We start from the raw sequence: 26,008 nt of genomic DNA, 5'->3' as shown, positions 1-26,008 counted from the left end.
GTAAAACACCTTGCATTGCTTAAAGATGCCCAAGTTAAACAACCACTGCTTACATACCCCATCCAATTCAGCAAAGACTTATTAATATAATTATTAATATAATAATATTTTTAAAGCAGGGAAAAGACCAAGTCAGTTGTTTTTACAAACTTTCGGTATCTCGCTATGAGAAACACCCCCCTGTGTAAACGACTTCACATCATAGTAGAAAATCCAGATCTATCCCTTACAACAGTATTCTCTGTCTTTACACATTATATTTATGCCCCATAATTTACATAGACCAAGCCCACTAGCAAAGCCTTTCGAGACTAAACGCAGCGGCTACATCTAAGGAATATGGAAACAAAGGCTAAAGGCTAATGGCTGACCACTCCAGGAGCTGAGTGAGCTAGCTGGAACTGTAAGAGGAGAGCCATGAGCAAAGGTCGCTGAAGCAAGTCGGTTCTAGCTGGATGCTAGGCTAAAAGCTAATCCTACCAGACCCCACTACAGTCTCTTCAGCTAGCTAACCACACACTGTGCCGATTAGACCCCGAAAGGACCAGAAGAGGACAGCAATACTATCTGGTAAGACAAATTCTTATTACATATTAAAAACAATGCCAGGATAGCTTATGCTATGCACCTACTGTGGGTCATACCATAGTAAAAATTGAGTCCACCAAGGAAAATCAGCATGTTCAAGTCAATTACACACATTAGAAAATACACACGACTCATTGAGTGCATTTCTGTGATGTCTGTGTGTGTGTGTGTGTGTGTGTACAAGCGGCGCACTCACATGTCTGGCACATCCAGAGTTCTCACTCTGGCAGCATACAACAGCTCGTCTTCTTTACAGATGAGAACCCTGAGCCCATCAGTCAGCAGTTCTTTGGTCAGCACGCAGTTTGGAGGAGCTGAGAAAACACACACACACACACACACACACACACACACACACACACACACACACACACACATAATTATCATTCAATAAAAAGACAATGCCAATACAGTGACTATTTTGACAATAAACAATGTAGAACCAGGAACAGGACTGCTGCTGCTTACCAGGAGGGTTTCTGGAGTGTGAGGAAGAGCTGCCCTCCTCATCCTCATCAGAAAAGCTGCTGTCCTCACCTAGGTGGAAGCCTTCGTTGGCTGCAAAGCTCTCAAGTAGACGGCTGACAGCCCGGCCTTTCGACTGCAACACACACACACACACACATTGTAAAACTCACAGTTAAATATCTACCCATATAATATGTAATGTGAGTTTACTTGTGTATTTCCTGTAGGTAGTTTGATATTTAATATTCTTGATGTTTGATAGTAATTTTGTAGATATTTTTAAAAATAATTTTAATAATCAGGATTTCAATACGTGTATTGAGAAAGAAAAAGTGGCCTAAAAATCTATGTGACCACAAAAGTGGCTATTGAGAACCAACTAGTTAAAGATGGCACAAGATCAGGAATGGAACTCTTAGTTCCTAAATACAACTTATTAGGTGGACAAGGTGTTATCTTAGGTCTTTAGTAATAAAGTCCTTACAGGCAAGTCTGGTCACTCGCTGCCAGGAAGCTATTTCCAGTCAGGAAATGTGTCTCTACGAATCTATTTAAATCACTGATAACATCTCACAAACACCTCATGTCACTACAAAGTAGTTTAGAGCATTTGGCTCAGTAATGCACAAAAGCACAGTTCGATCTTCACACCGAGGCACGTTGACAGACGACATGTTGAGTGTTATGAGAACTCCCATTCACATTTCAACAAGTGGCCGGCAACCTTGTTAAGAATGTCTCTGGTAATAATAGGCCAAAATCAATGTATTGTAATTGTCATCAAAAGATTATGAAAGAACGTGTATGTTTTGGTATTTTTTTTTTTTTTCAGGTTTATTTGTGAGACTGTAGTCCAGTATCAGTAGCTGCTGTGTGTACAGTACATACCTGTCTGAATCGGGTTCTTCTTTTGCAGTCATTATCATCACTCTGAGGAGACTGGGCCACACCTGACCAGCAGCTTTTTCTCTGTCATATTAGAAAAAAAAGGGATGAAGGAAAAGGGACAAAAGAGAGATTTAATAAGCCTTCCCTAATCAACCTGCTTGGTCCTAGAACCTGCTTGGTTCAAATCAGGTACTTCTGCCCCACACACTTTGGTGTTTTCCTGCTCTAACACACTTATGTCCAACTAACAGTCAACGAATAACCTAATGCTGAGTTGAAGTGGGTGTCATGACCAGGGTTTGTGCCTACTTTTCTAGAAAAATGAAAAATTCAAAGCTGAAGCTTGTCTACATTTTTATTTTGTTTAAGCTCTTCACAAATGTACTGAAAAATATAAACAAGTTCGGTCCGAAATTAAAGACTAATCATTTCACAAAAGTAAGTCCTACTATACTCTTCAGGAAATTTGAGAAAATACATAGCTTAGGCTTGAGCTAGGCTTGAGCTGTTTGGGACTTAAACCTCACCTTGCTAACTGCTCCTCGTAGCATGGAGCTCTTTCGGGTGGCTCTCCTCAGTCTTTCGCTGGTGGTGGAGAAAGAGAGGAGGCCTGGGGGTTTGTGGTAGTGGCCCGTCCAGGGCTTCTCCTGCAACCTGGGCCGACCTGGTCTCCTCCTTACCCCCGGGGGCTTTGCTGCGGTAACGGGTGCAGACCTGCAGGGGGCTTTCTTTTTCACCTTCACTTCACCTTCCGAGTGAAGCTGCAAGCCTGTAAGAGTTTGTTTACCGATTAAGAAGGGGCAAAATAAAGTGCATATTGCATATTTTAAGAGCGAGTTTGCTGAAAAAGTGAATTGACAGATGCCGTCCAGGCTTAGGAACTCCATGGCATTGTTTTCATGGCAGAGCAGCTGCATGCAAGCCTTAAATGAGCAAGCACAATGCCAAGCGTTGGATAAAGTGGTGTAAAGCACACCACCACTGAAAGTGTATGTGAGCAGCTTCAAGCCTGAATTTTATCTGCACTTTTGTGCCTGTGCTTTTTATGGGTCATACAGTGATGAGAATACACTACAAAAATGAACCTAAAGCTAAAGTTACCGTAAAGTTCTTGTCGCTCCCTCTTATTCTTTGCCTTTTGATTGGCTTCCAGTTTGACGACAGAAGAGGGGGAAGGATCTTTTACAACAGAGCTGGATGGGAGCTCCCTGGAGGGTGGGGATTTGAGAGTTTGTCCTTCATCGCTGTTTTCACTGCCCTCTTCTTCCTCCTCTTCTGCAGGCATTGGAATAGAAAGAGTCAGCTGGAACCATGCAGTTGGTCATGCAAATCCATGTACATACATTGTATAACAGCAACCATGTGAAGCGTCTTGTTCGTATAACTTCATAACTCTTTCAGGTGCATGAGAATGAGATGATAGTAGGTCAGTTAGGGCTATGCTCTCTTTTGCAAACTCTGTACTGATTAAGTGTAGCATGTGTGTGTGTGTGTTGTGTTTGCATGTCTGAGAAGGGGCAGGCGCTAATGCCCAGTCAGCTGTTGTGCAGTCCTGGGAGGCAGCGGGCTGCAGCTGCAGCAGCGTGTCTGCCAGCGAGGGGCTGCAGTGAGAGGTGTCAGATGTCCACACACCCCGGACACTCTTGTCATTTACAAGCCATTCATCAACACCCTCTCACTCACCTCCACGCACACACAGACACATATACACACAATCTCACACACTCTTGTCTTTCACTGGCCTGCCATTAACAAATTAACATGTCCCTGCATGACCACTGGGGGCACACAAACTCAGGCTGGAGATTTATTCAAGACAAAAATAATATGAGAGAAAGAGCGACAGAGAGAGGGCAAGAGAAAGACCGACAGAGAGAGCAGCAGCTACGGCTGTAACAACGGCTGGGACCTCCTAAACTTTTGGTAACAGTTGATGACTAAAGTTTTGGCCACTAACAGACGAAGTGACCACTGACGAGGGACAAGTGGATGACCAATACAAACTGCGCAGCAACAGATAAGCTTCTGTCTCTGGAGTGTCTAATATAGTGCACAGTGTTTAAAAACTCCAGCAGCACTTCTGTGTTGTATCCACTCGTACCAGCTAGTTACACAACATCACGCCACACTGCAGTGCTGAGAATGAACCACCACCCAAATATTACCTGCTCTGTGGTGGTTCTGACTAGCAGAGTATGCAGAGAAACAGATGGACTACAGTCTGCAATTATAAAACTCCAAAGCGCCTCTATATGGTAAGCGGAGCTGATATAATGAGTCTGAGTTTATTAAAAAAACTGAGGTGGTCACACTATTCTCATTGGATATGTGTATAATGTCGCTGTCAGAAAAAAAACACTCTAGATCTAAAATGGTAAGTTACAGGAAAAGGAAAACACCTTCAATGGCAATCAATGTAAAAAACATTTCTATTGGTCCATTCATTATAAGATTTTGACACAATGTCAAAGACTGTTTTCATTCATTCATTTATTGTTTATTAGTTTCTTATTGGTCAGAGTCAGTGTGGATCTGGAGCCTACCCAGAATCAGGGGAAATAAAATAATAAAATAATATCTTAGTCTAATGCAAAATCACTTTCAAATTTCCGCTAATTAGAATAGTATGAATAGCTAAAATTGATTAAAAATAATCATTTTAGATGTGTCCAGAATTGTAAACATAGCGGTAGAGGATGGTCTAAGAACATTTTATAGCAGAGAACTAACTCAAAATAGCATTAATATCTTGACATAGAACAAATGTATGTAAACGGGTAATTACAGTATATCATTTAATAACAACACACGCTTCCTAAAATATCTACAGTACCCTTTGGTGTCCATTAGTGGTTACAATCAGCTTAAAACTATTGCAAAGCAACCCCTACTTCAGACTCTCCAGACTGACTCACCTTGCTCAGAGGACTCAGTTTCCAGTGCTGATGTTTCACCATCCTCTGTCACTTCCTGTCCCTTGGCCCGCAGCATCCTTGCCCGGGGCTGCTGCAGACGGGCCGACGCTCGATTTAAAGCCACCCCGCTTTTCCTCTTGCCTTTTCTTATCGTCATCTCCCCGCGGCCCTTCCAGCTGTCCTGGGCCCCGCTGTCTCCACTGCCTGCTGGAGAGAAGACAGCAACACACACACACACACACTGTCAGTTATGAACCAGTTACCATATTTACACTCTCACGTCCATTTTTATTCTACAGTTCTTAGTCAGTGACTGGAAAACAGGCTAGTGACTTTGACCTGTGTCACTTTGGCCTTCTGACTCGTTTGCTGCTGAGCTGGGCTGTCTGGACTCTGCTTTTGGGCTCCGCTGGGGTGTGTACAGGTGGGCAGGGGTGGAGCCGCAGGCTGAAGCTTCTCGGTCCCTGATTGCAGTCCTATTTGCAGAGGTTTTGGGCTTCAGTTGTCCCACATGATGCTCATGAAGGCTGCTCTTTTGACAGCACTGCATCTTCATCTGAGAGAGGGAGTACATTAAATGAGAAATAACAATAATGGGATTTTTAACAATTATTTATTGATATCTGCTTTAATATTTGACCACTGCTATTCCAAAATTATCTGTTGTTTCAGGTCTCCACTGGCCTCCTAATTGCATTCTATTATGCAATGGGATTTAAAAAAAAAAATCTGCCAGGGGAGGCACACTGCATAGAGTACAATAGATCAGTGATCTGTGAGCTACCATATATTTATTATTGCTGTATAACCGATGTCCAAGGCTTTCCTTCTTGTTGGATGCACTGTATTTTTATGAGCTTAATGTTCCTACATAATGTTTTTCGTTTCCCAGTCAAAGCAATGACCTAATTGATCAGAGAGATATGTTATGTTCTTAATCATGTGTTTCCCTGTCTGCTAGATCACGTTCATCACAAGTAAATGCAAAAGCGTCACTGAGGTGTCATGTAATAACAGAAAGGTCTATTAAACAGCAAAAATGGCAGCCGCTTGTGGGCCTGCAGAGAAAGAGGTAAAATGGAAATAATTATCCAGGAATTCAGTGGGGTCTTAGACTTTCGAACAACACAGTCTCTGCAACAAAATTGGTTGCATTTAATTGAAAGCAGGAATTCCAAACTTTTGATCTTTTCCACGTTGATGAACACAGAGGGCAGAGGACACTTAGATTTCATGGAAAGCAGAAGGATAACCTTCTCTGGAAAGGCTTTAATCTTTAATTAAAAAGCACGAGCCGAATCCTAATAAGAAAGCATGAGACGTGGGAATAAAGGGATAGAGAAAGAGACTGAGGAAGAGGGAGAGAGAGAGGGAGAGAGAGATCGAAATACACAAGGGACACATCGGGTGCTGACACTGACCTGTGCGGCTCCAAGGCGGCTAAAGCCCCGGTTTGACAGCTTCCTCTTCTTAGCCGAATCGCCACTTCCTCCTCCTCTTCCTCCCGACTCGTCCACCAGCAGACTCAACACCGCCCCCACAGACCTGTCAATCAAACAACGCCAAAGGCTTTCATAGCTGCCCGGAAGGAGAGAGTGCGAGAGCCAGATCAGAGAGAGGAAAAGAAAGAGAGAGAGAGACAGAGAGAGAGAGAGAGTGAGAGAGAGAGAGAGAGAGAGACAGTCTTCTCTCACCGGGCTCTAATAGCTCCCTCTTTCTTCCTCTGATGAGTACCAAAGAAAAAAGAGAAAGAAGGCTATTGAGCGTGAGCGAGACGGTAAGAGACAGAGAGAGAGTGAGAGAGAGAGCGAGCGATAAAGAAAGAAAGAAAGACACAGCCTCTCTCGACCACAGGCTTGAAGAAGAAGGATCTGACGGCAGACCCGGTGTTGTTGCGTTGGATAAGAAGCCGGCACACTCTGTCAGGGGAGATCCACCCCCCCCCCCACAAATACACTCACACACACACACACACACACACACAGTTACACACTGCTCGCACAAAAGCTGCGGTGGCTCTTTGAAAAGATACAGAAAATGGTTGGGAGGCAAAGGCATTTGTATTCGACGCCGTTGTTCTCGCTGAACATCACAGCGCTCGAGCTGCATTTCCATATCAGTGCCGCGGCTCTTCCGTCCTACAGTTAGCCCGGCTGCCGCGGGCGGGGAAAGAATGCCCTCGCATTTCCCTGGAAACCTGCCCAGCGGACCACACAAACGCACGGCGGGCTGCACTCGAACAAAAAAGATTAACCATCCCTCCTCCTGTTGTGCGGAAGGCCCTGGTGAGCCATCCGTCAGCTTCGCTGGGAGGGCTCTGCTTAACCCCTTAAACTCTAGGCTTATTATTTAGTTATTAATCGTGAAGGACAAAATCTCCGCCTGCCGCACCTGTGGACAACAGCTTTTCTGTTATTTATGGGAAAATGGCAGAAAAAAAAAATGAATGAGTTCGAATCTGTAACAAATCTAACCAGAAACAGCACACACTCCTAATGTGTGATGTGATGTTGTTAGAGTGCTAACACTGACTACTCTGAGCATGATAATCTGCTTTTAACATTTTACGTTAAAACTCATTTTTACACTTAATTTGAGTTTCAGAATGGCGCTGGATGCCATAAGGACATTGGTGAGCATTGACAGCTGACCATCGCCCCTAATCTGTGCTGTGTGTCCCATATCGTTGGCTCAAGTTTATCTTTTCCTTCTGTCATGTTTTCATTGTTTAACGCATGCACACTCACTTTTAGATAGCTTTAATTCCCCAGCGCTAACCTAACGGTGGCTTCCTTCAAACAACATGCCATCACCAAAGATCGAACTGGTGATTTCCCAGTGGTAGGGTCAACACTTAGATAGCTGCACTGCTCGAGAGCTTAGTAGCATTTAAAGACAAAATTCTATGAGTATGCCAAAAGAGTGAACCTCATAATTAAAGCAACGCTATGCAACATTTTTACCTTAAAATAACAGCTTCAAAATCACTGTGATGCTCCACTGACCTGTGATAGGGAGAACAGTGTTGCCATTATTGCTGCACTGGGCTCGGCACGCTGCAGGATGTAACTCTGGTGAAGTGGGCATGACAACGCTCACCAGAACATGTTTGTGTAAAATCCTGTAATATTACTGTACCACGTCAGTCCACATGCCTCTTATATGTTCAGTGGCGATTCTGTATATTCATAGTTTGTCCATAAAGTAGGGATGGGCGATATGGTAGAAATCTTACATCACGATGTTTAAAGACATGTTCATGATACACAATATTCATCAGCAGTGACAGAATCTTTAAACAACTGCTATTCAAATATTATCCCATACACAGTACAGTGATTTGTATTCCAAATCTGCCGCACTTCATGTAATTAAACAGTGCTAATTACACTCTCTGTAATGAACTGTGCAGTTGGTCAGCATACTTTAAATATCACAATGACATTTTTCACGATTTTGATAAAATATTGTCATATTTCCCACCTCTACCAGAACCTGTACTTTAGTGTCCAGAAAGTAGTGTCCTTTAGTGGTAGCTAAAAACGTGAATTACACTTTCCGACTATAGGGGGAGGCCAGGAGCAAGAAGTATCAATTTTCCGTAGAGTTGCTTTACAATGCGATGTATACGCTCAAAAATTTTTATACAATTCCCAAATTAATGAAAAAATTAGTTAATGATTCAATCCAGCAAAAATAAGGCCTGAAAACGTGGCTTATGTTGATATGCTAATATGTTTCTAATGTTGATTTAGTGAAACATTCGACAATAGAAAGGTTCCAATATTTCAATCAACAGCTGTGTTTCGTAGTGTCCTGATTTGACATTTTACAACCTAATATCATATCCCCACGTTAACACACTAGCCACCAGCTAACATGCTAGTTACAGTGCAGTGCTAAAATACAATATTCTATAATTCTAATTTGATTCAATCCTATAAGAAATGCAATGAATACACTGCTATGTAGGATCAATGCATGCCTTTATCTGCTTCTTCCTGGTCAGGGTCATGGTGGGTCCGGAGATTACCCAGAACAACTGGATGCAAGGCAGATATATCCGCTAGTCCATCGCTGGGTACCCCACACACACACACACACACACACACACACACACACACACACTCACATTCAATTACGCTTAAAGGCAATAGACAGTTCCCCTGTTTTCGGAAGGTGAGGGAAAATCCTGAGCACCTTAAGGACACCTACACGAACACACGGACACGTGGACATACACAAACCAAACTCCTCACAGGCAGTGACCGGAGCAGGGATTAAAACCTACAACCCCAGGCCTCTAGAGATACACACTACCTGCTGCACCATCATAATTGCTGCAGCATAACATACTTGACATACTCTGTATGTATGTTGTCCTAAAAGTGAGGAACTGAGGTCAGTGTCCTTCAGACTTCAGGGATTAATATGAATTTAACATCAGTGAAGCTCTTTGTGAGGAAGAAGGAAACCTCATTGACACTCCTCCCCTAATGCCCTGCTTCTCACATAACAGAAGCAGTGTACTTTTGTACTGTTTGAGTATGTGTGTGTGTCCATCTGCATTTGTGCCAAATATGGGTCTGTATATGCGTGTGAATGAAAGAGAGAAAGCGAGAGCGAGACAACGAGGTGCGCTGGGGTTGTGTGATTGGCAGACTGGGTACATGGGCTGCAGTGGCGTATGTGTGTGTTGTCCCCATGAGGCAGGCCATGCCACGGCACACACTGACACACACACAACGTGACACAGCCCCTCCCTGCCGAGAGCGCTCCCGGTGACTAATTAAACAGAATTGATTAGCAGGGAATGACGCTCTCTCTAGACACACGCACACACACTGCAGACAAGGTGTCTGTCGCTAAAAAGAATCTCACTCACTCACACACACACATTCATACACATTCATACACAGAGAGATCGGGTCTGGGGCTATTACCCACTAACCCACTACCCTCAATCTCATATCATCAGAACACGTGAGAAAATGCAGAACGTGTGTAACACCTGCGGTTTGAGTTTAAAGGCCTCATAAAGCCACAAAAACATAAATACTGGAGTCATAATGTGCCCCTCACCACCCCCCACCCCCCCTGGTCCATAAGCGGAAACTAGGCTGTTGTTGTTGTTCATCCTACATCAGTTTAGCTCTGCCCATTCATCACATTCATCATATTTTCCATTAAACAATGGGGGTGGCCATATTTATTTGGCGTAGAGCGTCCAGTGAGACAGTGGATCCGTTATAGATATAGAGTACAACCACACTGATAATAAACATACAGCGAATAGTATGATAATCTCAGTTACAGAGCATCACAGTGATAGGAAGAATTACGCTTAAAACAACAACAGCTCTACGAACAAACACCAAAAGGTCGGAGCGTTGTGGAACGCCATGTCACTCACATCCACCACCTTCCACAGACGTCCAGGCATCACCAGAACATCACCAGAACATCCTTGCCCAGGGAAACGGCTCGGACATCATCACATGCACCCAGCATGTGTGATTACCTTCTACAAAACGGTAATAATCTGCAACCATGGCTGCAGGCCCTCTCCTCTTTGGACAAGGTGCATCACAGCACTCCGATCTTTGTGTAGCTCTAAATAGCGTTAATAAGCCTGTTGGAATGCAGAGTTAGCATAGCTAGCTACTTTACGACCATTGCATACCACATTCACTTTAAATAGGATAGGAAATGAGCGGACATGAGCAGAAGAAACTCCTGTAAGTAAGCATGGAAGGGTGAAATAGGGTGAATGAGGAATGTTTTAGCCTAGTTTGAATGATGTGTTATGCAGGACATCCAGTCGCAACAAAAGGCCATTTACATCTAGCAGTCTTAAAGAGACTGGGGGGGCAAGAACCAGTGTAGAGCAGAGTAGAAAGCAGAAAGCAGCCAATCAGAGGCTTTGCTGCTTCATACTTTACCACGGTGACCAGTAGGAGGATTACGATTCGGAAGGTCTCTATTTCTTTATGAGTTGAGGCAGAGGTATAGTTGTAGCAGAACTGAACTTTCAACCTCTTGGAGGCGTTTGGAACAGCTAACGTGTACATTATTGCCGTAAAATGGTTATTTTTGGACAAATTACTTGTTTTACCCAAATGCTAGCAGGAGAATGTGTGTGGAAATGTTTGCAGATAAACATTTATGTTGAGGTTACTTGCGCTTTACTTGAACAGCATGCTCAATTCTTCGGGAATAAAGAGAGGATGAATACAACAGTGTAAAAATGAATTCTGACTGTTTTTTTGGTACCTAACCCCCTTTAAAGCATTGTAAATTGATCTTCACGAAAGAAAAAAACATGCAGATACAAGCAAATCCTAAATCCTTCAATGAACTGCTTTCCATTATGCAATATCTCACCCCTCAGCAACATCCACCAACAGTGACAACAAGTGCTATCATGAAGCAAAGCAGTGTGAATCAAACAATAAGGCAAAACACATTCTGTAATGTTTAAGAGGACTCTGGCGAATAGCCTGGTGACTGTAGCAAGACTTCCCCAACCACACACACACGCACACACACGCACACACACATATATACATATATAGCCATGTCCATACACCCCTCCCTAGCCTGCGGTGAGGGACTCTGGCTAGCTGCCCACGCGTTTGGGTGTCACTGTCATGCAGTGTCACTGTCATGCAGTATCACGTCGCGGCTGTGTGCCGGCCGGCCGGCACGGGGACACAACTACGAGGGCGGAAACAGAGCGGAGGTGACAAGGCAGCAGGACAGCTGGGAACACAATGGAACACTGCCCAGAGAGAGGGAGAGAGATTGAGAGAGGGAGAAAGGCCACCGGCCTGCCACAAAGCCCTTTCGAAGCTTGCACATGGGCACTGACGACAGAGCTAATTAAATATTGACAAGCACTCTCTTAACCTGCATGGCGCTGAGGAGCCATAGACACAGCACACATGTCCGAGAGCAAGGGTCAGGGCAGCCGGCAAGGAGCTTTTTTGCTTATCCTGAGGGCTCATCTGAACTTCAGTGCACCAGCAGGGAAAAACATACAGCGTGCATCAATGTCAGCATCTATCAGCATCCATCAGCCCGTATGGGGAATTAAACCTATCTGCTTTCGCTGCTTTTGATTAAGATAAACCTCTGCTTTCATAAACAAATACTTCCACCAGAAACCAGCTGCTTGGAATATATTCATAACCACACTGCTGCACATATTAACTTTATTACAGCATGTGTGTGTGTGTGTGTCTATCTGTGTGTGTGACCTCTTCCCCTCTTGACCTGAAATGATCCCAGTACTAAATGGTAAAGCTACGCCACATCCCTGGCACTGGACTAGATTACAGCAGAACTCACAGGACTCTTATTACAACCCCCGCCTGTCAAGGCCCTTTGCCACTAGGCCTTCAGTTCCTTTGGCACAGCAATGACATTTGACATTGAGCATGAGGATTAGCATGGAAGGAGCTATATGCAGTATTATATCCAGCATTATGCAGAACACAACAGTGGCCCTCCCTTATTTATACTGTAGGCTACATAGGTCCAAACCCAAAATGTTCCATGATAAAACACTTTGAATGACCAGAAAAAATACACACACACACACACACACATATATAAACAGTGGACAAAGCTCAGACCCAGCAGAAGCGGTCTGCTGCTTTGGCTCACCATGTAATGCAATTTAAGCTCTGATTAGTTTAGGATAAGGCTAAACTGGACTTCCTTGCTGGGGTCAGACGAGTTTGCATGTTTCCTGTTTATAGTATGGGGAGCAATCTGCAGGATTGCGCTGATATGAGGGGCTTCTCTGTACATTTGCAAGGAGGAGGAGGAGGAGGAAGAGAAGGAGAGGCATTAGTTACTCACTTGACTTTCTTCTGCGGCTCAGGGGGGGCCACAGGCCCCAGGCCTGGAGTGGATTTCCGCTTGCGTGGTCGTCCGGGGCCCCGGCGTGCAGGGCTTCGAGGAGTCTCTTCTTTTCTGGAGCAAAAAAAGAAGAAACGATTGACTAAGCAACTTATCACCAAGTGTTCCCTAAACATGGTTGACAGCATCCTGAATCCGAGTGCCTAGGCGTTCACTGATGGTTCTGTAAAGGGGTTTCTTAGAAATCATTGTTTTTATTGAGTACAATTTGGAGTGAGAAGCAAAGCAGTGCTTACTGGTGGTCGTGCTTTCTTTGCAGCTTGGCTAGCTCTTTTTGCTTCTCTTTGTAGCGCCGTTGCAGCTCTGCTAGCCTCACACGCATAGCCAACTCTTGCCCGTCCATAGTGTCCATAGAACCCTTCACGGGACACACCTGTCAACAACACAACAGCAGCATAAGCAATCACACTCTTTGACATAAATGTAAGACAAAAGCTGCTGTTCTGTTATTGTAATGTCAGTAAATGGACAGTAAATACCGGCTCATGGCGAGGGGTCCAATTGCATTTCCGACGCAGGTTGAGTATCCTCTTGGCTGGGTACTGCTTCTCAGCCTCCGCCATGCTGTTCGCCTTGGCGTCCAACTCCAAGGCCCGGGCAGCTGCCAAGGTAGCCAAACTCTGGAGGTCAAAAATGAACTGCTCTTCTCCTGCATAATTCAAGGAAAAGAGACAGAAACATCATGACTGCGTTCAATGGACACACGTATACAATGGATTTTACTAGGAGTCAGGGGTAGGGCTCATTTCCATAGGTTTTCATTGGGCAACGTAATAATTCTATTCCTTTTTTTTTGTTTTGCTTTTGTTAGAAGGACTATTGCATTACATGTAAACCTTGATATGCAAAAGCTGGACCAGCCTGTATTATACAGGTGCTTTATGAGATACCATCTAGGCACGTGTTTCATATCTAGGCACTTGTATGAAGCAATTGCAGCTCTAAACCTTTAAGCAACATTACAGTAATGGACAAAAAGGGATCATCTATAATGTATAAGAAAGCATTGCCTAGCCTGGCACAACTGAAGTATGTTGCTTTGTGTATGTCTTTCAAGCATGCAACGATGCTGAGAGACTTGGTGTTGTTCAGACAATTTAGTAATACGTTTCAAGTGAGATCTTCTGGGACTGGTTAAACGCATTTTAAATGCTTTAGAATGCTCCGCTGAAACACAAAACATCCGTTTGCATGAATAAAAAAGTGCCTTCATAGAAGGGAAGCTTTTAAAGCATGTTTAGAACAATGTGCTAATGGGCTAATTAGCCCTGGCAATGCTCTAGAGCCGCAAAAAACATCGAGCTCTTTTGTGATCGCAAACCAAGTTTTTTAGCAAACGTGTCTTGTTCCGAGAGGGAAAACAAACCACCACATTTGCTCCATTTTGCGAGGAGCGCACGGATCAGGCAGGTTTACAGAAACAATAGGCGCAGAACTTTCTCCCTCAGGATAAAGTGTAACAGCAGCAACCTGCTTCCACTTCTCCCTTGGGGCTACCGTCATTAGAGCAGGCTTTTCAGGGTTGCTCCTGAAAAGTAACCCATTCCTAAAACCTATTTTCCAGTGAGGAAGGCTCACTTGAACTGAAGAATAAACGCCACCTTGCGCCTGAGAAGATCATGAGTGGAGTGATATTTTTGAACTTGGTGTGTATTCTGTAAGCTATACGGGCTTGCTATCACGACATCTGCTCAAAGAACTCACCTTCACTGTTGCCAGCGCAGTGGCGATTTTGCTGGAGCTCTAAATCAGCTACCTCGCTTAGGAGCTCCATGCCATGTGTGCTGGGTTGGAACTGGCCGCTACAGTCCTGGGGAGGAGTGTGAGGGGGCGGCGAAGGGGGAGGACAGTCTCCACAGAAAGCCGCAGCTATCAGGAGCTCTAGGCTCCAGTAGCTTGGCACAAGGGTCTGCGGGCATGAAGTGTCATGAACAGGAGAAGTAGAAGAGGACACGGTTTGCAGACCGTGATCTTCTTCTTGAGCCTTCTCTGCGGTTTCTTCAAGTGCCACCTCAGTGGTTGCGTTTGGTTGGAGCTCAGCCACAACATCTGGAGCACATGGATGCTCTGGATCTGGGATGCTTTGAGCTTCCAGCTCAGGAACCCCTTCATCATCTTGCTTCGGAAGGACCTTGCTCACTTCCTCCTGACAGGACATGACAGATTCGTCCTTCTGGACTTGTTCCTCCACTCGGGTGATGGGACAGTGTGCAGCCTCACAGGTTGGGGCTTCAGCAGGGGGGCAGAGGAGAAGTGCGGCTTGCTCTTGCACTTGCTCCTCCCCAGCAGGCACACAGCAGCTCACATTTTCTACAGGATCTGGCTGCGCAGTCTGCTCCAACATACCTTCTGCCTGCCCCTCCAGATCTTCATCATTCTTTTCATCTAATGGCAGCTGGGACTCGGGAATAGGCCTAACTATCGAATGGCACTCAAGTTCCTCCCCAAGGCTGGAGAGAGGGGCAGGGGCATGCTCAACTGGCTCCACTGAAATGGTCTCCAGCTCTGCAGGCTCTGCCAGTCGTACATCCTGAGGTGAGGGCCCACCTCTGTACCCCATGGTGATTGTAGGATAAGTGTATTCAGGTGGGAGATCTGTGGCAAAGCAAAGAAAAGGGCTGAAAAACTACTCATAATATTAAAATAATTTACATCACAGCTTTAATGTTATAACTGATAACACTCTTCATGGACATGGAAGTGCTTCATTATTTATTCTGAACTTCTACATATGAAATTTCGGTGTAATATGGGTTAGTAGAACCATGCCTCGATCATTGAGGCACAAGGAATTGGTAGAGCTATTAGAGAGCAATTTTGAGGTAGAGCTGTGCTGCGTTTTCTCACCAGCTCTAGCACTTTTATATCATCTGGCTGTACTGTAGCGCTTAGTAAGGTGTTAATGATGATGAAAAGGGTGTGGACCGAGAGGGAGGGGGTGGGGGTGAGGGCTCTGGACGAAGTGTTTCTCATCATTACTGAGGTGACTGGTAAAGCATGGGACATTTTTTCCATAACTTAGTCAATCACGCACTTGCCAATGCAGCCACCCACACAGAACCACAGAGTCTAAAAACAGCTGCACTGGTCCAGCATGAGTGTTGAGAAGCTTGGCCTGTATAACGATCTACATATGATACTCTTGTTTTGAAGACTAAGTTACTGGGGCCACTTGTTTTTCAGAGAAAAATACATGAAGGTGGGCGGACAAAGACTTTATGTGATCGTATGTGTTTTCTCTGAAACCCAACAACACCAAATCCAAAACTGTTTATCAGCACATTCCCCTGGCAGGCCTATCCCACAGGCACACTATATAAAGACTTAGCATAAACTAAATTAATTCAATATGTAGAATTATTATTTTTATACCTGAGGCAGTTTTTAGATACACAGCTTTTTTTTTTACAGTCTAGATACATGTCTTTTACCTGGTTCCATAGACTGGGGGTAGTCCTGTGGAGGCTGCCCTTCTGCCCTCTTGTCCTGGGATTCTGCTGCTTTGGGCAACTGTGATGGAGCAGGGCTGATAGCAGGGGACCGTGGTGCAGTAGCAGCTGGACTAGCAGCAGGACACGGCGTGGAGGCTGTGCTTTTTGGATGAGGGTGCATACAGGGCGATTGGCAGCAGGGCGACAGGTGTACAGCAGAGGCCCTGGGAGGCGAAGAGGACTGATTTGACGGGCCATAAACGTAAGACTTGGCAGGTTTGGGAGTCCTGGGCTCGGACAGGATGTCCTCCAACTCCATGCTCTGCTCCTCTGGCTTCTTCTGCATCTGCAATGAGTGGAGTTACAGGATTAAGGCAGAGCAAATCCATAAAGAGCTTCCTGATCTATGTGCCTCTCCAAGTGTCATAAAGAGATTTGGACAATTTGGTTAACCAAGGGAAGCTGACAAACGCTGGCTTCTGCCAAGTCACGCATTCGCTTATCAATAGAAGTGCAATTCGGCACCTGTGCATCGCTGAATCAGGCATTCATTTAGACCCCAATGTCTATTGATTGTGAGCTGTGATAGAATTGCACTTGGTCTCCTCACGCTGCAATGTGTCGTGCTTGTTACCGAGACTGAAATACCCTTGACTCGTGCATGGATTCTGAGGAAGCTGGGGAGCTGTGGGAGCTGTTGTGGTGTGATAGGGATTTTTTCAGATGTAAACTTATGATTCACTGGCTCCAAATGCTGCTTTCTCCCCTCCGCACACAAAAACAGCTGTAGGTCTCTCAATGAAGAGGACAACGTCCTCACTTGTCAGGTGTCAGGTGTCAAACACATGCTCCCTGAAATGTCTGGAACAGATCTATTGTTTCACTATCTGATAAAGACATGGCAAAGGTCTGGACCTACTTACTGAAAAATGGAAAAGGTTCCAAATAACGATTGAATGTCCACAGGCATTTAGTTAATATGTTGTCCTAAAAATTGTCCTACACTGGCTTTCATTAACTAAAAGACATGCTAGAATTCCTGGAACTTCTAGCATGCATGGCTCAGGATTCGAACTTGCGACCCCCGGGCCACAGTGGTGGCGCATTAGACCGCTGAGCCACACAGAGGCCCCCAGGACCATTTCTTTACAAAACTAAACTACATATTAGGAAGACGATGTGGCAACAACAACCACAATCACCATTTGTGTTGAACACTGATGGAATCTGACCTCTGCCTTTGAACCATCCCTGCAGTGAATACACACATACACATTAGTGAGCAAACAGACGCATTGGACAGTGAGCACACATGCCCAGAGCGGTGGGCAGCCTCTGTGTAGAGAGGGTTAAGCTCCTTCCTCAGGGGCCCAACCATCTGGTGCTCTAAACACTGAGCCGCCACTACCTCCTGACTTATTATATGTTGTTTTTTAAATCTGTAAACAGTATGAAATGAGAGAGGCAAAGACAGTGTCTAATACCTGGTTGTGACCATTTCTGTGCTGCAGCTCTACGCTGTGTGCTCCTCTGTGTTGCTGTGGTGGCTGAGGTGGCTGTTGATGGCCAGGATGTTGCTGATGCTGCAGCTGCTGATGCTGTTGGAGTGCGTACAGCTCCTGTTGCCGTAGAAACTGGGAGCGCGAGTACACAGCAGGATGCTGCATGTGGGAGGGTGGCCCCCGGGCCCTGTACACTGGGGGCCAAAGACCAGGCTGCTCCATCACATCTAATGAAAGAGAGACAGAGCAAAATAGAAAGAGACAAAGGGAGATGGGGGAGAGATACAGTTAGTGTTAGCATACCATCATGCTGAGAGCTCAGAGATCATTAATGTATGGTTCTCACGCGTCCATCCAAAATCACGAACACATGCATTTCATACCCGCTCACAGAGACTCGTACGCAAATGCAGTACTCTCCTCTCTCTTATACAAACACAGCCTACACTAAGGGCATGGGAGCAGGACTGTTCACACAAACAGAAGCACTCCCACGTTCTCACCCTCTCATATACACGCACTGTGCCAAGAGCGTCCTGGAATGTTCGAGCAATAAGTTACTGCATAATAATGGTGATGATGATGAGGATAAATCGCTGATAGTTCGCAGGATGGAAACAGTTGCTACAGGCCACTTTGACGGGCTGGGATTTGGCTGTCTTTCTGGCCTCTGTGAGCAATCAACCAGGGCCTGCCCCTTAAAAACCCCCATCTCTGAAAGCCACAGAGGGCCCATGTCAAAGCATGTAGTCCAGAAGAGCTCCTGGTTCCCATGTTACTGAGCTGCTGCCTCTGCTGTGGGACCCCGCCAGGGAACATGCTGCGGGTCAGAGACAGCTGAGTACACTGACTATGACACATCGCCGGCCCACGCCTCTCAGGGTCCCAATGTGTTTTTCAACTCTCCTGCGCTTCACACAGCTCTTATTAACTCCACACATCCACGCTGACCCTCCCTGCTCAATATCCCCTCCTTCCTCCCCCCATCGCCACCCCTCCCGGCACACCACGGACCTTTGTTCTGAAATGTTAACCCGGCTCGGCTAATGTTTCCCGGGGGAAGAGTTTCGTGGATGCGCTTCCTGACTCAGCTTGGATTCCTGTGGAGAGCGGAAGGAAGCAAGCTCAGTCGAGGACAGAGAGCTAATTAAATTTCACAGCCTGTTTGCGGAGAAGAGGCCTGTGCAGACCTCAGAGTCCAGAAAAGCTCTTCCTTAAGTGCATTTTAGCACACACACACACACACACAGCCTCTCTGTGAAGGGCTATGGGGGAGGGGTGGGGGGGCATCCTGACCCATCCAGACGACCATCCCAATGGCGCTGGAGCAGGTGGTCCACAGGAAATAGCTGGATTTAGGGGGAGTTTGTGCACAAGTTTTGTCCATTAGCTAACCCCAAACACCACAAGCAACATCTCCTCTGTAAACTGTGGTGTTCTCCCCAGTCAGTCTCTAGAAATCTTGAAACCTAAATGGAAAACTGTCCGACAGTCCAATTAGTCACTGCCGGACAAGTCTGAGACAAATACAGGGAGTAGACAGTTGGGAGCTGGAGGAACTGACAGGTTAAAGTGAATGGAAGACAAGAGAACAGAGAGAGTTTGCCTTACCTATGTGATGAGTTGCTGGGTGGGAGGCAGGCTCACTGGGCAACACCACCAGCTGGGCAGAAGGATCCTGGGGCAGGGGCAGTACGGGCTGGAGTGGCGCAGGCATGGCTGCAGAAAAACCTGGGGGTAGATTCTGATGGAGGGCAGTGTGGCTGATACCTGAGTAATGAGGAGAGGGGGCATATGTTTTAAGATACAGTATGATCATGTAAATCATTGTTTATGGTAAAAAGTAGTAGGGATGATGCTGATTCAGGCATATTGTCATATCTACGAAAACACAAAGACTGATATTAGATACAGATTACAGATACACCTCAGTATACTAACTCGAATTCTGCAAAACTAATTATGTCATTTATTTATAATTTCACCCCAAATTTCTACCTAATTTGCAATGCCCTCAACACTAGGTTGAAGACTAACACAGGTCTCCTCCGACACATGTTAACTGCTGCTGAGCAGCATCGCTAAGCAGCATCGCTAAGCAGCCAAACACAGCCATAACATGAATAAACACTAATCTTAAGCGTAGCACTGTTATTTAACTTTGTTTAAAAAAAAAAAACATATACCATAGGAATGGCCCGTCATCCAGAGGGAGGGACTTCCTGTACGTGGCATCCAATGGTGGTGTGCGGAATGGGCGTGTGCAGCAGGGTCCCCTAATTGGCCCGACTGCAGAGAATTGCCACCTGGCACCATGATATGAGAGGGGAGGTCACCATGGCAACTGTTGGAGGGATGAATCCGTGCAAATTCTACCCTTTCCTTGTTATCCCTAAGGAGAGGAAGAAGGTGAAAGTTTGCAGGGTGAGCAAGTGAAAGAGCAGTGGGAGTGTGCAACAGACAGAGAAAAGTGGGTTATATACCTGATAAATGTGTCTCGCTCCCTGTCCAGGCATGGGTGACCAATGTGCTCTCCACTCATTCTCTTCCTCTCCTCCTCTCCAGGTGATTCTGAAGGATACATGGGCCGTGGAGCACCTGAGAAAAAGTTAATGTAATGAGCCATCCTTTCCTAACTTTTCCTCCTCAAATTTTCTACTCTATCTATAAACCAACCCATCCTGTATGGTTGCCTCACAGCGAATCACCATGTGCGTTCTCTTTCTCCCTGTGCAAGTACTTAAATGAGTAGCAAGAAAAAAAATGTTTTTTTTTGGGGTCCGGGCCCTTCTGTTTATTTTTCATCAACCAGGTCTTCCAGGGGTCATGCGCAAGGCCTGCCTTCCTGTGCTTCTGTTTGTTTAAGCGGCGCCTAAACAGTTAAGTGTTGTGCTTACCTTTCATAGCCGAGTGGACCCGTCCCTGGCGGCTATTCGGGTGGTTGTCTGGTGGACGGCACGTGGGGTCTCTCTGCCGCGCCACAGCAACCGCAATACCCACAGGAGGCTGCCGCACTTCACTTTCAACATGAGGTGCTTCTCCAATATCCCTGGCTCGTCCCCCACAGTCAGGTCGCTCGCTCTCATTGATCGGGCCTTTTCTGGAAGGTAGGGCGGGTTTGCCTGTCTGCAAGGTGCAGTTTGTGCCGTTGGGTCCCGTTTTGAGGTTACCAAGTCCTCCAAATGGGCTTTTCTGGGATAGGAGGAGAGGCTGCTGCTGGTTGCTGTACTTGAGAAGGTTCTTCATAGCGCTGCCCTCCCCCTGTGAGCCCAAAGCCTCCTGTTGGGTCTGCGCAGGAGCAGGAAGCGCTGGGAGAGGAGGAGGGGGGCCCATTCCTGCCGACTGGTGCTGCTGAGGCTGCTGCCTACCGTTGGCAGGTCCACCGACAGATTCCATGTAAGCTTTGCGCTGGTCCTCCTCTGGGTGAATGTGATGTGGGTGCATGACCCAGGGTGGTACTGGTGGTTGCTGATGTGAATGGTGCTGCCCACTGTTGCTGTAGCCATATGGAGACATTTCCATCTTCCGCTTCATCTCTTGACTCCCACTGGACTGGTTCAGCTCTGCTGAGGAGGCATCTGAACCTGCCCTGCCATGCTGCTGGTGGCGGATACGGGCCACCTTCTGACCATCTCGCTGCATTGAACAGCTCCCACCCCCACCACCAGGCCCCTGCTGGGCCATGGTCTTGCCAGCAAGAGGTGAAGAGTTGGGAGGAGGCCCAGTGTGTGAACAGTCTCTATAGGACTGGGGATTGACATTACTGGGGTGAGTCAATGGGTGGCCAGTTTTGGGCTCCTGGACCAGAGCAGGTCTGTAGACATCTGCATCCATGCTGTTGATGCAGTCCGCACTACGAGAGCGAACAGCCTGATGCTGCTGGGCATGGCTCTGCTGCTGCTGCTGCTGCTGCTGCTGCAGATGATGATGATTGTTGTGCATCCAGTCAGGAGCCTTTTCTGCTTTTCTATAGGGATGCTGCTTCTGGGGTGGCGGTTGCTGCTGCTGCTGCTGCTGCTGCTGCTGCTGTTGCTCCTGCTGTTTCCTGTGCCAGTTCCCAGCATGACCCCCGCCCCCACTTGCCTTCTCCATGGCCTTGTCCTTGGAACCATTTCCCCCACCTCCCACTCCCTGACACTCAGGGTTTCCCAGCTGGAACGGGCCTCCAACTTTCTCCCCCAAGTGGCCCACAGATGGCACAAATGTGGGTCCAGTGACTTTGGGTTCTCTTGCTCCACCACTGCCAACCCCTTTATCATGTAAGGAGGGGTTGGCTATAGGAGCAGGCGGAGGGGGGCAGAAGAAGTCTGGGTGATGGTGTGAGTGGTGGCTGTGGTGCGGGTGATGTGTGTGATGTGGATGATGCGGATGGCTTGGGTGGAGCTGTAAACAGTGGAAACCCCCCGGATGTCCACCACCAGCGGCTGAACCCATAGGCAAAGGAGGAGGCACGGAGTAGGTCAAAGACTGGTGCAGTGTCTGGCCCCTTTCCAGACAGTCTGAAGGATGCTGTTCACTTATTCTCATCTCCCCGCTCGCTGCTTCCTTAGTGCAGCGTCCAGTGTTGCTGTTGCCCATATGTCTAGCTTGCGCATTTCCTGAGCCTCCAGCACCCCTGCCCATTCCCTCTCCTCCACAGCTAGCCATGGGTCCCTTGGACCCAGCTCCAGCCACGACCCCACCTCCAGAGTCTCCGTTCTGCATCTTCCCATTGAGCAGGCAGGCACTGAGAGGCTTACTCATACTCTGCGAATGGTCCTTGTACTCCATAAGCACGGAAGCTTTGTGTCTTTCCAAGGCCCGGCCGTTCACATCTTCCATTGTGATAGGGTGCTGAGGGTGGTGCTGGGGCTGGTGCTGAGGGTGGTGCTGGGGCTGTGGATGATGGTTGTGGGTATGACGATCCTTAGACTCCTGCTTGCTGCTAGGCCTTTCTTTGTCCTTTGTGCCCGAGACCACTCCTCTGTCTATGCTGGCATCCTTAAGGCCCTTGTGCAAGTTCATCCCACTTCCTGTGTCCCTACTGCATGAGCCCTGGGGGTGCCCAGGCCCTGTCCTTGACATGGGTGGGATGCCGTGATTGGCTGAGATGAGCGGAGGCTGGGATGGAAGGCTTCTTAGATAGAAATTCTCTGCAAGGGAGATCAAACATGATCGTCAATAATTCAAGCCTCCACAGTGCAAGAGCAGCTTTCCACGGGTGCTGCATTTTTAGAGCTACGGCACATTTTTGTGAACAGTAACACAAGAGAAATGAGGACAGCTAGAACACATGCTAGGCAACAATGAAAGTAATGTATACCTGGTTGTTGGTTTACCCACCTTTTTGGGTGTCATAGAAACGGTGCTGCCCATAGAGGACCCCACTGTTGGCATGGTGATCCAAATGACTTATGGGAAGGAATGTGTGGGCTAGACTCCCTGAGAAGCGAGGGTACCCTGGGGCTGCTGAGAGAAAAGAAAGAAGAGCCGGGAGTGAACAGAAAGAAGACGAGAGAGAGCGAGATAGGGAGAATGGTAGACAAAGCAAGCGAGAAAAGGCAAATGAATATTACAGAAAAAGAGAGAGAGAGTAAAGGGGAAAGGGGGGTGGGGGGGACAGAGAGAGAGAGAGAGAGTGAGAGAGAGACTGAGGGGAGCTCTGATAAGGAGAGACAGCAGTCACTGAGCCATATTTCCTTTAGCTGTGAGGATTCTGGTCATGATTTAATCCTTCAGGTCCAATGCAGCTGGTGCTCTACATACACCAATAACCACGGGCTTTGGATGTCATATTTGCCATTCCTATTTGGGTTTGCAATGCAAACAACAAGACAAGCTCAGTCTTGGGGATTTGGGTAATGGATGAATTTTGTCTCCCAAACATATGGTTCTCACTGAGCTAATCTCACTGCCTCCCTGGTGCTGAGGTAAGAGATAACGCAGCAAAACAATAAGCAAAAAGCCATGGCAGCAGATCCTGCTGTGCTTTAAGCCAAAGGCCAGAGTTCAACTTTATTTCAGCTTGCTGGACTTCTTAACATCTGCCAGTACCACAACTTCGACCATGTGGAGGGCATTTCCAACAAAACCAAACAGCACACATCAAAGTCGCTCAAGCCTGGTTAAAATATCCAGAAGAAAATGAGTATTTTTTCTAGAAATCCCTGTACAAATAGTACTGGTGACAATATTCCATGGGATACTTGGGGGTGCAAACTCAACTCTGCTTCTTCAGGGAGAATCATTCTAAGCACAAAAGCTTGTTAAAATAGGATCGATGACATTAGAAATGGAGAAGAAAAAAGCAGCTGGGCAGTTTTTTTTTTATTCACCAAGACAATTAACCCAGTGAATCCCCTCCTCCACAAATCTCCCTGTCACCCATTAAGTCTAAAAATAGCATCAGCCAAGACAGCAATGCTATCCATTGTTAATGTGAGTGAAGCAACTACAGAGAAAAAAAGAGAGGCAGATAATTCAATATATCTTTATTCCCTAATGCATCATATTCATAACAGGAATATCCTGATCCGATAGAGTGGCTTGGAATCTTTTAAAAAAATGTATGGGTCGGGTATCGGCTATTTTAATCGGATCCGGTTCCAGTGTCCTCAACATGCCAGCACTGAGGAGCGTTCTCAAAAGGTAAATATAATAGTTTAGAGTGTGAATCTATTTTACAGTGGAACAAAAAGATAACATAATATCTGAAACTATGAAACTATAGCTGAAATGCTCTGTTCTACCAGCGGGAGAACCACACACCATTCTGATGACTGAGCACTGATGAGCGCATTCAGAACAGTGAATTAGTGGCGGCTAACACTAATGTTCATACACACATGCTGTAGAAACCCAATTCACATGACTATAAAACAGTTATTCACATCAGTAGTCGACAAACAACAACAGATATCAGTCCAGAGTGTGTAGCCCTATACATACACACACAAAGCTGAATGGTCAGGGAGGTGAGTGAGACTGGATTATAAGATAAACACACTAGTCATTTTAACTGTCAGTCCAGAATGTCTCATTACAGAAACTGCTACTACAAATAAAATGATTTTGCTTTATTATTTATTAGCAGCACATCTTATCTAAACTATGTGGCTACATTTTTAAACTGTTAAGGTGATGATACTTTATTAGGTCTAAAAAAAAAAAAAAAAAAGCAGGCACCAGCGAATTGGGAACTTGTTTGTCCATTTTCTACAGGTTTGGCTACGACACTAAAACCATGAGACAAATACCAACATGTACTTTCACTCCTCAATTACGACTATTTAAAAACTAAACTGCTGCGTAAATGCTATGTTTTGACGGCTTTAGCACCATGGACCTTTCTTTGGTTTTAAACCCGTGTTTACCAGCATGTTAAAAACCAAGAGAAAGAAGCAGGCAGAATGTCACACGGTATACACAGTCTACTAAACCCGTAGTGATTTGCCGTGTACTAGAGATGGAAACATCTATTGGCTATGTATTGTATCGGATGACTTCCAGCCGAAATATGCAGCAATCAGCCAATACTTCTCTAAATGAGAGCTGATCGGATCACAAGTTAAAGGACAACAAGACTCAGAGTAAAGACTTTTAACACCACTTACCGGATACTCACCGAGAGTCTATCACTCAGCCCAGTATAGTGAGTATCAAAACACAGCAGAGCTAACAAACCTCGTTAACCACACACAACAGCAACCAGTGCAGACCACGTTTAACCACGTAAAGGAATTGTGTCCAAAGTGATGCAGCTTTTAGCACTAGATAAGCAGCCCTTATTGGTTGGGTTTCCAGTCTGAGCTCCACAGTGCAGTTCTGTATGGGAATTCCTGAGCTATCGCTGTTACTGCTTGGAGTTCGGCAGTGTTTTAAATGGTGAGAGATCCTGAGAGACAGTGCAGGAACATTACAAAAGTCCTGCATGATGATGCATATGTTTGCCATCCAAAAAAAAAAAATCAAATGTCTAATATATCCCTCATTTGTGTTGCTGTCTTCTCTATGAAAAAACGGTCAATGAGTCGTATACGTATTGCCCAATACGCTATGTTAAGTTACTCAGATCCGAGTAACAGAGGGCAAAAAAAACAGGAATGGGACATTCCAACTCCAATCCCTTTCTGTCATCCCTAAATAGTTAAACTGCCACAGTGCCACACCATCTTCAAACGGGTGAATTAAATATTGCATCTGGCAGCCTCCAAAGCATCCATTACTGATCCTGGACTTTCTGATCTCAATCCTTTCAGTTATGCTTCTGCCGATACACCTGAAAAGAATACAATTCTGACTACTGCTCTGG

At 46.0% G+C, this 26,008-nt stretch overlaps 1 protein-coding gene across 5 annotated transcripts in view; it reads right to left on the bottom strand.

The window, feature by feature from the left end:
- bahcc1a (BAH domain and coiled-coil containing 1a) overlaps positions 1-26,008 on the bottom strand; it is a 199,164-nt gene that overhangs the window by 10,524 nt on the left and 162,632 nt on the right. For 4 of the 5 annotated variants that reach the window (XM_072692868.1, XM_072692865.1, XM_072692869.1 and 1 more), the window contains 19 exons: positions 23,041-23,166; positions 20,616-22,850; positions 20,202-20,316; positions 19,905-20,110; positions 19,330-19,488; positions 17,701-17,945; positions 16,217-16,562; positions 14,490-15,380; positions 13,265-13,434; positions 13,022-13,158; positions 12,726-12,839; positions 6,281-6,404; positions 5,199-5,415; positions 4,860-5,063; positions 3,046-3,219; positions 2,472-2,713; positions 1,945-2,025; positions 1,057-1,189; positions 785-902 (listed from right to left, as the gene is read on the bottom strand). In XM_072692868.1, coding sequence (XP_072548969.1) covers positions 785-902; positions 1,057-1,189; positions 1,945-2,025; positions 2,472-2,713; positions 3,046-3,219; positions 4,860-5,063; positions 5,199-5,415; positions 6,281-6,404; positions 12,726-12,839; positions 13,022-13,158; positions 13,265-13,434; positions 14,490-15,380; positions 16,217-16,562; positions 17,701-17,945; positions 19,330-19,488; positions 19,905-20,110; positions 20,202-20,316; positions 20,616-22,850; positions 23,041-23,166 — 6,037 coding nt within the window. The remainder of the gene's footprint in view (positions 1-784; positions 903-1,056; positions 1,190-1,944; positions 2,026-2,471; positions 2,714-3,045; positions 3,220-4,859; positions 5,064-5,198; positions 5,416-6,280; positions 6,405-12,725; positions 12,840-13,021; positions 13,159-13,264; positions 13,435-14,489; positions 15,381-16,216; positions 16,563-17,700; positions 17,946-19,329; positions 19,489-19,904; positions 20,111-20,201; positions 20,317-20,615; positions 22,851-23,040; positions 23,167-26,008) is intronic. The other variant, XM_072692866.1, reaches the window with a different exon arrangement.

The sequence above is a fragment of the Salminus brasiliensis genome, chromosome 12 (genome assembly GCF_030463535.1).
Source record: "Salminus brasiliensis chromosome 12, fSalBra1.hap2, whole genome shotgun sequence".
NCBI classification, from domain to species: Eukaryota; Metazoa; Chordata; class Actinopteri; order Characiformes; family Bryconidae; genus Salminus; species Salminus brasiliensis.
The sequence above is the reverse complement of the archived record's forward strand: the minus strand, read 5'-3'. Positions and strand labels throughout refer to the sequence as shown.